Source organism: Megalops cyprinoides, chromosome 6, assembly GCF_013368585.1.
Source record: "Megalops cyprinoides isolate fMegCyp1 chromosome 6, fMegCyp1.pri, whole genome shotgun sequence".
NCBI classification, from domain to species: domain Eukaryota; kingdom Metazoa; phylum Chordata; class Actinopteri; order Elopiformes; family Megalopidae; genus Megalops; species Megalops cyprinoides.
In genome coordinates this window covers 8,025,007-8,037,856 of record NC_050588.1, presented here as the reverse complement: position 1 = coordinate 8,037,856, position 12,850 = coordinate 8,025,007, and the positions used below count along the sequence as shown (strand labels likewise).

Here is a 12,850-nt window from a genome sequence, read left to right as displayed (position 1 = left end):
CTCGGTTTCTGTACTCTAGTTTTGAAGTTATTTCTATGAAACAAGAAGAAAATGAATGAACTCAAACAGCTCAGTGTTGCAGGTACGCAACAGGCATTCACAATAGAGAGTGCAAAAAGTGAATGCGCTGTTGGGTGTTGCTAGCATTGGGCTGAAATGTGAAACAAAAATAATAATGAAATGCGCAGTATATCCTTGCATCACCCCACTCAGAGTCACACTTTTATGGGCAGTTCAGAAATGAGCACGAGTCACTCGAATAAATCCTGACCAACGACTTCAACAGCGTCAGCTCACTGGAATGTCAAGGTAAATGTCAAAAGTTCGAAGGGAGCCCTTGCTGACTGCCTGACAGCCGGCCTGTTTGTTTGCCTTTGCGTCTGTGCGTTAATTTCACCTGCGGCAGGAGGCATGGGTGTGTGGGTACGCGCTGTGTGTATCGGTTATTGCAGCCGTTACAACATCGGGCACTTGCGTCTGCGTGCAGGTTTATTGCAGTCAAATTATATGTATGTTTATGGGTCTTTCCGAGTTGCGCTTCCATGCTGTGAGTTTTGTGGTCTCCTGTGCGTGCGTGTGTGTGTGTGTTATTACGGGCTGTGCTGGTGTGTCATGTTGTTACCGCTAAGTGAATGCCGGTGTTGGCGTGCCCCAGGGGCGTGGAGGGGGGAGAAGGGCGACGCCAAGACAGGCGAGACAAGCTGACTGCCTCCCCTCCTCCTCCGCGCCTCCCAGGAATCCAACAGCGGGCTGGAGATAGGGAGGGAGGGAGGGAGAGAAAGAGAGAGAGAGGGATGGACACAATGGGAGACTGGGAAAGGGGAAAACCCCAGAGGAAAAAAGGGACAAATGTGACAGACGTTTAGGCAGGGAGAGCGAGCAGAGGTGAAGAGAGGAGGGAGAGAGGGATGGAAAGAGGGGAGAATGGAGGCTGAAAAAACAGGAAAAAGAGAGCACAAGACAGAAGAGGAGGAAAAGAACCAACGGAGAGGAGAAATGCGGAGGGAACCGCGGAACTGAGACAGAATGGAGCAAAACGCCAACCGCAATTCATGCCATTCAAAACACGCCGAATAACGCGACGAAGATGCTGAACTTAACGACGCAAGCAGGTGCTCGAAAGTGAGCGACGACGTTCGGGGAGTCATCAAATTTCTGCAAGCTAGGTGCACGAAAATAAAACGGTTCTGTTGAAGCTGCTTTTCGTGTCACAGAATGAACTGCTCCTCGAATGTCCAGACCGAGCCGCTCGCTGTCCCCTGTCCCAAACACACAGCTAAACCCCCCGCAGATATAGCTGTCCCTCACGGGACTGACACTCTTCACAGCACCCGTGTGCGTCACCGTCTGTTTGTGCTGTACGCGAATACGCTGCCAACACTGACAATGGAGCCATTCTCCGCTCTCATATCAACACAAGTGTCACTGGCTACTCCTTTATAAAAAAGGGATATAATACGCTGCCTAGAATCACTGAAAAGGAGAAGCTACCGAGTCTTGAAGTCATCTTGCATCATACCCCTTGAACACCTCTGTAATATTTTCAAAGAGGTTTTTTTTTCAATCAGGAACGATTCCCCACCCAAGAAAAGTTTCTGGTTCAGTTTTGCAGATATGCATAGACGAGTCAAACTATGTCTGGACGGAAAATCTCACTAGGTATCGACAGACTGCATATGATAACGTGCGCCTGTAGATCAGCAGATCTACGTGTAACCAGATCTCCAGGGTACGGCAGCTGCATGGCAGTCAGCCCACGGCTGCAATCGACAGGAGGGACACCATGGTCTAACATGCCCCGTCCCTCGCGAACTCGCTCCCCGTCACCAGGTTACGCTGGCGGCTGGGAACACCTTTGAACTCGCTGCCTTCCTAAAGCCTCCCTCCTGCTTGCTGCTTCGTTTGGACAGTCCCAGGGTCGGCTTCCTATGGCATGCCAGCCGGGAGATACCGCTCCGCACCCCGTATCTTGATTCCTGCCCGTGAAAATTTAACGTTATCATTTTACTTGCATTGCTTGCAGAGCTGCCGCCCCCTCCCCCTCCACACACACACACCCCCACACCCCCAGCAAACAACACACACACACACACAGCCCCCCCCGGGCTTATCTAAACCGCCTTTACATTGCGTGCCGCACATATGCGCTAATCGCCAAGAGCCGTGCTCAGCAGCTTGGTAAGCTCCTTACAGCCTTCCTTCTAGATTAACCGGTTGAAGCGGCGACTTGCCGCGCGCCTATCAGATGAAGAGGGGCACAGGCGAGAGGGCTCCCTCCAGCCCCTCTAAGCCCCCTGTGCACCCAGGGGCAACGAGAGCGGCCTACGCTGCCCGCTGACCGCTGGCTGCCCGCCCACTTGCACGCGCGATGTCGCCCGGTAACGGGTCGAGTGTTCGCGCCGGATCCTAGCAACAGGGCTGGCGCGGCGCCGGTGTTCAGGGAAGGCCGCGGGGTGCAGCGATAAGAGAGGCGGAGCAGAGGCCGCTGCGGAGGACACCGGCGGTCGCCCGTTTGAACTGCACACCGCGTCGGTGCTGCCGCTCCGCGGGACGCCGAGGGCGAGGGGGGGATGCCACGGCGCTGTGACCGCCGCGCCCGCACCGCTTCCTCGAACCGAAGCGCCTGCTCCGGGGTGCAAGGCGGCCTGCTCGCTTCCTTCTCAGCGAGACAGACTTCCCCTTTTTTTTCGCTCATAAACCTTAAACACACAAAGGTTTTTTTTTTTTTTTTACTTTCTTCTTCAGCCGGCTTCACTGAGGCAGGCAGGATTTACTGAGCGCAGCAGGCCTGTGGCCCTACCTTTGACACACACTGCGGCCTGACCGCAGAGGAAAAGCTAAAGTAGGCCACCGCAACGGCAGAGCCGAGACAGAGGGAGAGACAACCCCCACCCCCTCCCCCAACCATAGCCCAGGGGCTCCAAACTGTCACAGACCCCCCCCCCCCCCCCTCCAAAAAAAAAAAAAACACTGAGACCCACTGAAAACACAGCTGAAAAGACTGAGGAGGGGGCAGGTGAACAGGACATGTGCATTTGTTCAGAGTTTCTGATGCACACTGTTTACCTGCAATTGAACATCTGAATTTTACACGTCAATAGGGGACACCTAGAAATTACTCTGAGCACCAGTGAGGGTTTCACAGCCCCAAGTTTAGGAGCCCGTGTCTCGGCCGAAAAGAACCCTTTCTCGACCATTTTCTCATGAGACTGAGACAGGAGACAGGAGCCGGTGAGCCATAATCACTGCCATTACACTACCACCATCACTTCTCCCTGTACCAGTTCAGCGTTACATCAGCTTCTATCAACGTCATCCGTCTTAGTATATGACATGAAAAATCACCACAAAAACGCTGCATTTTCACACTTAATATAAACACAACAATTTGCTTTGCAGTTTCCCTCACTCAAGGCCACTCACACTCTCACATCACGCGCAGTCTTTCACCCATCCAAACAGACTTGGTTACTACTGGAGAAACTGAAGTAGAGTATTTCTGCCTCCAGATTGAGCTGCAGTGTCCCACCCAGATTTTAACTCTGCTCTGAAGTACAATGCTCTAATGCTTCATCTACGCTACATGCCACTTAAATATAACCATGTAACCTATGAGCTCTGTATATAAACAGAAATATGAAGGTGACAAACATGTAAAAACATATTTCAACACAGATTAAAATAACAATACTTCAGATTGTAAGGAATGTTCATTTGTGTTCATTTTTCTTCATGGAAAATATCTCAACCAGACGATGACACCAGCAAGTCGGCATATTCTGGTGTAACCAAAGCGTTTAGGATTCTGACATAAAGAACACACTAGTGGCAAGTGGTTGGTCTGCTGTTGTTTTCTTCACTGTCAAATCCATACTATACACATGCAACAAATGAGAGCGGGATAAACTTATTAATTAGCTTATCTGTTCGCCAAGGTTTTGCCCAGCTATGTGATTACAAAACCATAACGCGCCACAAAGAGAACACAGAGGCACTTAAACGCTCATCTGAACTGTACTCTTACCACTGGAGACGAAATTCGACACCCAGGGCAATCACAGATTGGAGGATGTACCTGTAAGATTCCTTTGGACATAAGAGTCTTCAGACTTTTCCCTGCAGACAGAGGAAGAAAAAGAGCGAGAGAGAGAGAGAGAGCATCGCGTTAACGCAGTGAGATGACAGTCCACGATAACGTGGAAGAACTACTGCTACACGTTGACAATATGAAAAATAATTATTCAAGTAAAACACAATGCCATCCATTTAAGGGGACATACACAAACGTTATGCAGCATTCCCCTGCTTTATTTTTCATTAAATGCTGGTTAAATGGTAAACACTTTAAATGAATTCCATGAATTATTACTGTTATTTTAAGGTCCACTTCTCCTGCTGGCTGGCTGGTATGAATTCACTTTAGACACTCAATATTTGTCTTAATGGTAAAACGGGAGACAATATGGTGCAAATAAGCGCCTTTGCTTATTGAATGCATTTGCTTTGTCTTGAAGATATCAATAAAAGTTCGGACTTTCCCCCTTACGGATCAATATTCGAATATGAAAGTCTAAAAAAAAATCCCCCACTTAAAAAAAAATTCACTGCGCATCACATGGTGGCGGTCATCTCGCTTCCTCACGCGGCCATAGTCCACTGAACAAAATATTGTCACGCATATAAAACCAATGTGTTCACAATCTGTTTTTAGACTTAGGGCGATAAATCCATCTCCCCTCCCCCCTCCGACTTTCAGTAACCCAACCTTTTCCAGTCAGTTCCGTGTAACTTGAGGGGAAAACACAACACACACGGAGCACGCACACATTGACGCAAGAGTTGGTTCGTGCCTTTAACCTTAGCCTACCACGTCGGTACACAATATATCTGCGATAAACGCCAGGCTCCCCAGCAATCCCCCAGATGATAAAAAAAAAACATTAACCGACTACGACAGACAGGCTATACCTTCACGGTACCCATAATCTACCTCCATGTAAAAAAAATGTGGCTTTGAGCAGAAAATGTTGCATTCGTCTCTGGACACCCAAATACTTAATTTCATTTCATTACTTTCATCTAGTTCCTTCCTATGATACATCACATTCCGGCCCGGATGTTAAAATCGATTATATTTGGATGCCACCGCCCCCTTAATAGACCTCAAATTAACGATACGAATGAACCAAAAGCAATCGCATATATGAAGACAGCGATGTCATTAAATAAATCAATGTTTTGATAGTTTGTCATAATTTCCTCGTTCCTGCGCCTGGAAACTGGCATCATTCAAGTTGCCCAAGTGTTAAGATCCAGGTGTCGTAATTAGACTCCGCGACATTACCCCTATTTCTTGCAAACCAACTCACAATATTCGGATATATCCTCGAATTTCCCCTTATTCCAAAAGCGGGATCCCCAAAGCACACTCCATAGTTTGACTGCCTGGTGCACGACTGCGAAAGGTACACCCAAGTGTCTTCGCTTTTCTCTTCTTTTTGTCTGCTTTCAGTGCTAAACTACGCACTGTAGTTGCTCTACCGCTGTGTAACCCTTTAATTCCAAAACGGCTCGCGCCCGGGGGAACCTAAGTAGTTCAATAACAACACCACAAAACGTATCACACACTTAAATTGCGCATATCCAGCAATCCAAGCTATGGGATATTGACAAGCTTCTGTAAAGCACAGTTAAAGCTTACCTTTGTGCCTTATACTACGTTTCCAGTCTTTGGCAGTCTCTCGTCCACTGACAAACTGAAACTCGTTCGGGGTGAGCCACTCGCCCCGGTATTTGATTGAGGGTCCCTTGCTGCCCTGGCAAAGCTTGTTAATATATAGCAAAGCCTTGTTCTCCCCGCATTCCACTTCGATGCAGGGCTCCCCGTTGTCAAAAAACGGCTGAAAGTCCGGAATGGAGGAGAATCTCTCCAACATTAAGTCTTCAGTGTAGTGGTGGAGGTGTTGGTGATGCAGCGCAGTGTCGTGTAGTCCCAAGTAAGCGCGATGATGGGCGAAAATCTGATCGTACGGCGGCGGATGAGGGGTCACCACGGGGATAGAGGTGGCATTTAAAGGGGCAAGGTATTCGGGCTGGTTGAAGGCAGCCAATGCCATATCATCCCCATCCAGTTTCTCCTTTTTGATAGCGGGCATGTTACTGAAAGCGTAGCGCCGGTAACAAGTGATCCGCGTCTCGTTCGAAGAATCAAGTTGTGCGTCCTCTTCACGGAGTTGGTCAGCTCCCGTCTCCCAGACGGGCTACTTTGTTTTACGCAGGACCCCCGTGTCGCTCTCTGACAGCAGTGCGTCTAAGTTCACCAACAGATTCCCATTCAGTTCACAGCGCTCTGTAGCCTCGCTCTACGCTGGGCGCACAGCTCGCTCGCATGACGGGTTTCGCCGCTCTCCTGCCCACCACAACTAATCTGACTCTCACAACTAATACCTGACATCTTGGAGGGATCTCAGCTGCCGTATACACATCATGTTGGTTAAAATGCTTATTGATCCTATATCGACCTCACTCTAGAACGCAGTTGTTTTTTTGTTTTGTTTTTTTCAAAATGACACCATTCTTTTTCCTTTATTTTCGTTTCATATTTTTAGCAAGATCCATTACTTGTAGACTGTATAGCTTTAGAATATTCCTTACTGTAATTGTTCACTAAAAGTACAAAACAAGTATTTGGACATACTGCGATCGCGCTACCTAATCGGTGTTATTTATATTGTCATATTGAGAAATAATATCGTTAAACATTATCAGAAGTTTCATGTCCTACTCTAACGCTGAGGTGCTAATTCACGAGGTCACCCCCGCGTTCTGTATTTTAAGTGTTTATCTGCAATAGACGTCTGGAACTAGTGGGAAGTTTTGAGGCGTTTTTAACCCTTTATATCTCTCTAAAGTCACGCTTTAGTTCAGAGACCCCGACCAAACAAGATTTGCACTCTCCGCCGCTTGGCCCATTTAAACAGCGCAGGCTTTCCGAGCGCGAATGGCAAAGGGGGGGTCGCGACGGACGGCACTGCTGCGGTACAATCGGAAAGACGATTTCGGCATATTTCGTGGCCGTTATTTCGTATTGCAGTAATATGTAACCTAAATCACTCGAAACATAGTCAATGTTTTCACGTAAAATACCGTTGCATTTTCAGTCATTCATTACTTCTGCACATTCAAAATCTGAATAAAAGTCATATACATCTAGGCTACTTATGCAACTGCATGTCTTTATATGTAATACGTGAATGATGGGAGGTGGGCACTGGAGATGTAAGTTAATAGAAAAAACGACAGGTAGCAACTGCTCAAATGGGCCATCAAGGATCCGTTTGAGTCTCCTTAACAGCGAGAGGTCTCCGAGACTATCATCGTTGTGGGAGACAAGGCTCCATACTGCACATTAGGCATTCTTAATGATCAGAAACTTTAGACGTGTAGCACATTAAAGAGTGGAGACACATGAATATTTGATGCTTCCTCCGCGGACAGATAAATAATAAAGCTCTGGACTCAGAAGCTGGTGAAAAAAAACTAATTCCGCCTAAAAAAAAAAAAAAAAAGTCCGGCACCATCACCATTCCCTAAACGCGGGAAAGGGTTTAAGCCAAGCACTCAGAAAATGGGAGGACTTGGTTCAAAATCCCTGAATGGCAAACCAAGGGCGGGGCACCCAACGCCAACGATATGTCTCTATGCTCTGTCTGAAGCGCAATCATGAGAACCCAAATGTTCGTGTTTGTTAGGATTTTTCCCCCATGTACAGACTTCTTTTACCTGTCCCTCTAGCAAACCCCAGTTTATTTGCCGTTCCGAAAGCCTGCATTTCACTTAGCGGCGGCTTCGGAAGACCGTTAGCTTCAGTTGCGGGCACGTGTCATGACCGTTCTCTGCAGGCCACCGTCCCTGCCAACTCAACAGTCATCCGGGTAAAGTCGTGACCGTTGGTTGACCTGAGCGATCGGTCACCTGCGGTTTCAGTAATGACAGAAAACACGTAGCCTATTTGCATAGAGCAACGCGCAGCTGAGGACCGGCGTCCTTTCATCTCTCAGGCTTGTCATCATGGGACTTCTAACCTGGCTGCATCTCAGACATTAAGGGGAAGTTAAACATTCCCCGCTGCTCTTCCGGCTGAAGACTACGTAAAAATACACAGTTGATGCACACAACGGTATCTAAGCATTCGGTGCATGTAATTTCTTTATTGTAAAGCACTTTGAGCTGCATTTCTTGTATGAATGGTGCTATATATAAAGTTTATTATTATCTAACATTTGAATACACCTTCTATCCAGACAGGGTAGTTGTGCCAGAAGGAAGCACACGGCATTATTACACCCATTTCAGCATTTGACAAGAGTGTAAAAAGAGGGAATTGTTTTACATTTACATTGCAATATTATCATTTAGCAGATGCTTTTATCCAGAGCAACTTATATACAACAAGTTACAATTTTAACCATTTACACAGCTGGCAATTGCTAGTTAGGTATCTTGCTTAAGGTACAACGGCAATGCCCCAGTGGAGGATCAGACCAGCAACCTTTCAGCTGCAAGCCCTGCTCCTTACCACTACCTCATACTGCTGCCCCCTTATCACACATTTTAACTTATATACTGTTCTTGCTTTATCCCATTCTGTCCTGAATTGGTGACAATATTTCCCCAAAGGTCAGGAAGGGAACCTTAGCGAGAACCTAATTCAAACTGAGGGTATTGCTAAAAAAAAAAAAACACACAATAAGGAAACAAATAAGTATGAGTTTAAACATAAGTATTTTTTTATGTTTTGAAAAATACATTCAAATTATGGCATTTTAGGCCCAAGGGGAGAGAAAAATAAAAATTCAACTAGAAAAAAAATGTAATTGAATTTAGACATAATTATGGGACTGAAAATCTAAATAATAATCTCGTTTGCCGATCCCTGCTGATGCTGAGACAGGCTGTGTTTTATATTCATGGTTGGAGATTTAGAGGAACCGTTAAGGAATTAACTAATCTTCCAGACCTCAGAAAAAAGTCTCCTGCCAAGTCTGATCAGTAGAGCCAGGGTTTTTTTAAAGCTAGCTTTGGTGTGAAGAGGTGAGGGTGGCTCAGAGAGAATACCCTCAGCTTTCCTCCATTCAAAATCAAATGGCCTCACCGCTCTCTCAAAGGGGGATCACATGTGACACACGCATACGCGCGCACACACACACACACACACACACACTGCTCCCATGGCTTCAGGAACACATGGAATAACCATTCTGGGACATGGGGTGGGCTGTGGGCCGTGTGATTCTAAGGAGTATAAATCAGCTAAAACACCCCATGAGCCTCTGCTTTGGAGCAGGCTGAATGACAGGCTGGAGGGCCAGAGGTAAGGGTGGAGCAACAGGAGGAGTAGTGTGAGAGCAGGGGTAAAGTGAGTGGAGCAGGAGAGGGAGAGGAAGAGTAGCATCTGTGTAGTAGAATAAGAACAGGGGTATAGTACAGTAGGTGTAGAGTGTGAGGATGTGTAGAGAAAGAGCCACAGTGGAGAGAGAGCAGGAATAGATGTACAACTTTAGTAAACTGACAGCAGGAGTAGAGAGCGAGGACCACAGCTGCTAGAGTCGTACTCACTAAGGAGAAGTGCTTTGCTCCAATTTTCCATCCACATGCAAAGCCTGAGTTGACACCAACCGTGTAGTCATGCTCTGGCCCTAGCACTGAGTGATTTAAAAACAGACCATTTTATGTGGAGGTGCACCAGTGTATCTGTCACCCAGGAAATCATTGGCATGATTGTGACCTAGAGGATCATGGATCTTCAGCCTGTTTCTCAGGAATGCTTGGGACTGGTCACCATTTTGGATTTTTGCCTGCTTTCACTGCCGTTGCAGAAACACTGTGAAGTAGTCTCCTAAGAGTTAGCATTCAGTGCTTCTCAGAAACTTCACCATGTTGCCGCTCGCAGTGTGAGACATTAAGCGATACGGTGTCATTTACACTAGTAAAAAGCCCGGCACAGAGAGCGACCGCCTGAATCGGCTAAATTTGAAGACGTCAAGATTTGTCCACACGCGCTCCTGTCGGCGCGAGCTTATCGATCAAATGTCAGCGACTGAGCCGTGACATTTCACAGGTCGGGCAGCGTGGTGACGTCAGCAGTGAAAGCCGACTCCCTGTGCCACCTCTGAGCGCGCCACGAGGCTGCTCTCCGGGTCTGCCGGAAGCGCGGGGCGCTCGTGGGGCGCCGCGCTGCGCCTTGAGAGAAAGTGAGAGAGATGGGAGGGACGGGGTGCCCTGTGGGGGATACCCTACTCCCCCTCCCCCCCTCCACCTCATCCGCACCTCCGCAAGCCGGTGATTCATGTGTTCCAGGCCCGGGGAATCCGGCAGAAACTGCGCCCGGGGAGGTTCCCCAGAACTCTTGGCCATCAACCTCAGCCTCAGCTTAAAGGTCAAAGGCCGCTCTGCAGAAAACTGGCTTTGCTGCAGTTTCTTATCTTTTTTCTTTCCATTCCTACAGTGAGTGGGTGTAGGCTACACCACTCCCTCCTCCAGTAACACAGAAAGTGTCTCTCTTCACTCTCTGCGCAGACAGACAGAGAGATGATACGCACAGATAGGCAGCCAGGAGATATAATGACACGGCTATATTCATATGTCCGATACGGACGGGTCTGCCAGTGCTCGGGATGCCAGAGAGGACACGAGGCGGGAACAGAACTTTCCACTCTTCGTTTCTGGCAAAGTCCCTGGCGTTATTTTGTCGGACATCGAAAAACTAAGTAGGCATCACAAATTTGTATGTTAAAACGAGCGCGATACGGCAGCAGTGAAGGAGAATGGCAGAATTTATTCTTGCTCTTCGTCGTCTGTAGAGAACCCCCCTCGTTATACCCCCGCCTCCGCGCCGTTGTTGGCAACGGCCCCGGAGCCGCAGCGCTGCCGCCGGGGGAGAGAGGTAATAAATAACCCGCGGAGAGGAGCGGAGACCGCCGGGCGGTGCACAGTCTGACCTGACAAATACTCACTGGAAAACCATCAGAGAGCGGGAGCCCACCCCTAGAGCTTGGAGCCAGCCTTTCAGACATGAGCTACAAAATATACCCATACTGGAAAAAGCGGCGTCTCCCACCGTGTCTCCCCCCGCCACTACATCCAGTCACTTGCGGAGACACGGAGGGAGTAATTAACTATTTCATGATATTTTAATGGTTTCTTTACGGTGTTTTTGAAGGAGACTTGCGCAGAAGACTGGGGAATAAAATGGTAGCTCAGGTCTGTTTCTTTAATAAACGAGAACTTTTTATAACTAGCAAGAAGGCGGAACAAATTAGCTACATAATGAATTTCCCATTTTGAAAATATAAAACATCTTCCAGATTTCATTATGGTGACAAAACTAATATTGGCTCTGGCTACATGGTTTTATTAAAAGATTGTTTAAAATGTGAGTCACAACCGCTCTCTTTTAAAAACATTAGTCTACTTAGGTAGCCAATCAAGATTAAAAAAATTCTTTGATAAAATATTTCGGTTGTGAAATGTTTCATAAACTTGAATTTCATAAGGAAGTGTTTAAATTTGAAGTTGTCCGTTAACGGTGGGGCAGTACGCAATTTAGTCGCTGCGCTTCCAAAAACAAACTGCTGCCAATGACGACGACTTCTAAACATTAAAAAAAAAATCTGATAGGAATATCTAATGACAGCGCTCCTGCCCGCGCCTTTCCTGCGCCTCTGTGCCGACGGTTGGACGTTGAAACATTAAACCCGCAGAGGCTCAATGGGTTTATGCTGTCGTCCCGGCGCCCTTCGCTCCGCTCGGCGGATCTTAGGGGGGTCAGGCGGCTGGCTCTGATCCTCAGCGGCGGCGCTTCCACGCTGGATTTATCTCCCCGCTGGACGAGCTGCCAGCCCGGCCCGGAGAACATTCATTTTATACCAGCGTCTGTAGCTGTCAATGCCAAGCCATGGGATCGAACACAATATACCCGACCCCCCCCCCCCCCCCCCACCCCCTTGCTCTAGTCTCCAAACACCTACCCCCCTCCCTACTCTCTATCCACACACACACACACACACAGTCCTGTCTCCATCACTCAATGCATGGACCAGGTTGACATTTGGGGATATTTTGTACTGTTTGGAGTATAAAGTTTCCTTTTTTTAATATTGGGGATGGGAAAAGCTATCTTTTACAGCTAGAAACCTGATATGGAATATTTGTACAAGTGATCAAAGCTGCACAAGTTTACCAGTGCACACGCCACCAGATGGATAAGCATGTGGTTCATTTAACCAATCGGGGTCATCCTGGGGACCCAGGTCACCCTTCCCACCTATCTCCAATCCCCTGATGGCCACTTTTTCATTAATCAGCTGTTCTCTGAGACCCTTATCTGAACGGCTTTGCCCTAATACACTTGGTAGGCACATTTTGGACACTACACAGGCACTGTGAGTGACGACGGACATTTTTCAACCATGAATTGCCACAGCAGTGGCAAATTTAAACTCTTGATCGTCATTCTGAAGTTGCGTCGCCACTGCTGCCCCCCATCCCCTGCTCAGGTCAGACATGCAGAATATCAGCAGGTTCAAAAAAACATGAACGTAGAACATTAAGAATCTCCAGAAATGTAAGTTTCAATTGTGTCAGTATGTCATGCCTATTCATGAGTGAGCACTAGACCCTGGCTGGACTGTCTTTCCTCATTTGGCCGATCTATTGACTCATGCACCCCCTAAATCTGAGACATGCACTCCAGGTTCTGGAGATTCTCAAGCCAGAGCCTTTCAGCCCTCAGACTGACTGAGATCTGGAATAACAGGTGATTTGCATTTCCATCCAGGCAGTACCTTCA

General features: G+C 47.6%; 1 protein-coding gene across 5 annotated transcripts in view; it reads right to left on the bottom strand.

Annotated features, from left to right (window-relative positions):
• samd11 (sterile alpha motif domain containing 11) overlaps positions 1–6,554 on the bottom strand; it is a 64,704-nt gene extending 58,150 nt beyond the window's left edge. For 2 of the 5 annotated variants that reach the window (XM_036532222.1, XM_036532224.1), the window contains exons 1-2: positions 5,702–6,554; positions 4,025–4,116 (exon numbers count right to left, since the gene is read on the bottom strand). In XM_036532222.1, the coding sequence (XP_036388115.1) occupies positions 4,025–4,116; positions 5,702–6,155 (546 nt within the window). In that variant the 5' untranslated portion in view covers positions 6,156–6,554. Of the gene's footprint in view, positions 1–4,024; positions 4,117–5,369; positions 5,496–5,701 lie in introns of those variants that run through there. The other 3 variants (XM_036532223.1, XM_036532225.1, XM_036532226.1) reach the window with 3 other exon arrangements.
• Between the last annotated feature and the right edge of the window lie 6,296 nt (positions 6,555–12,850).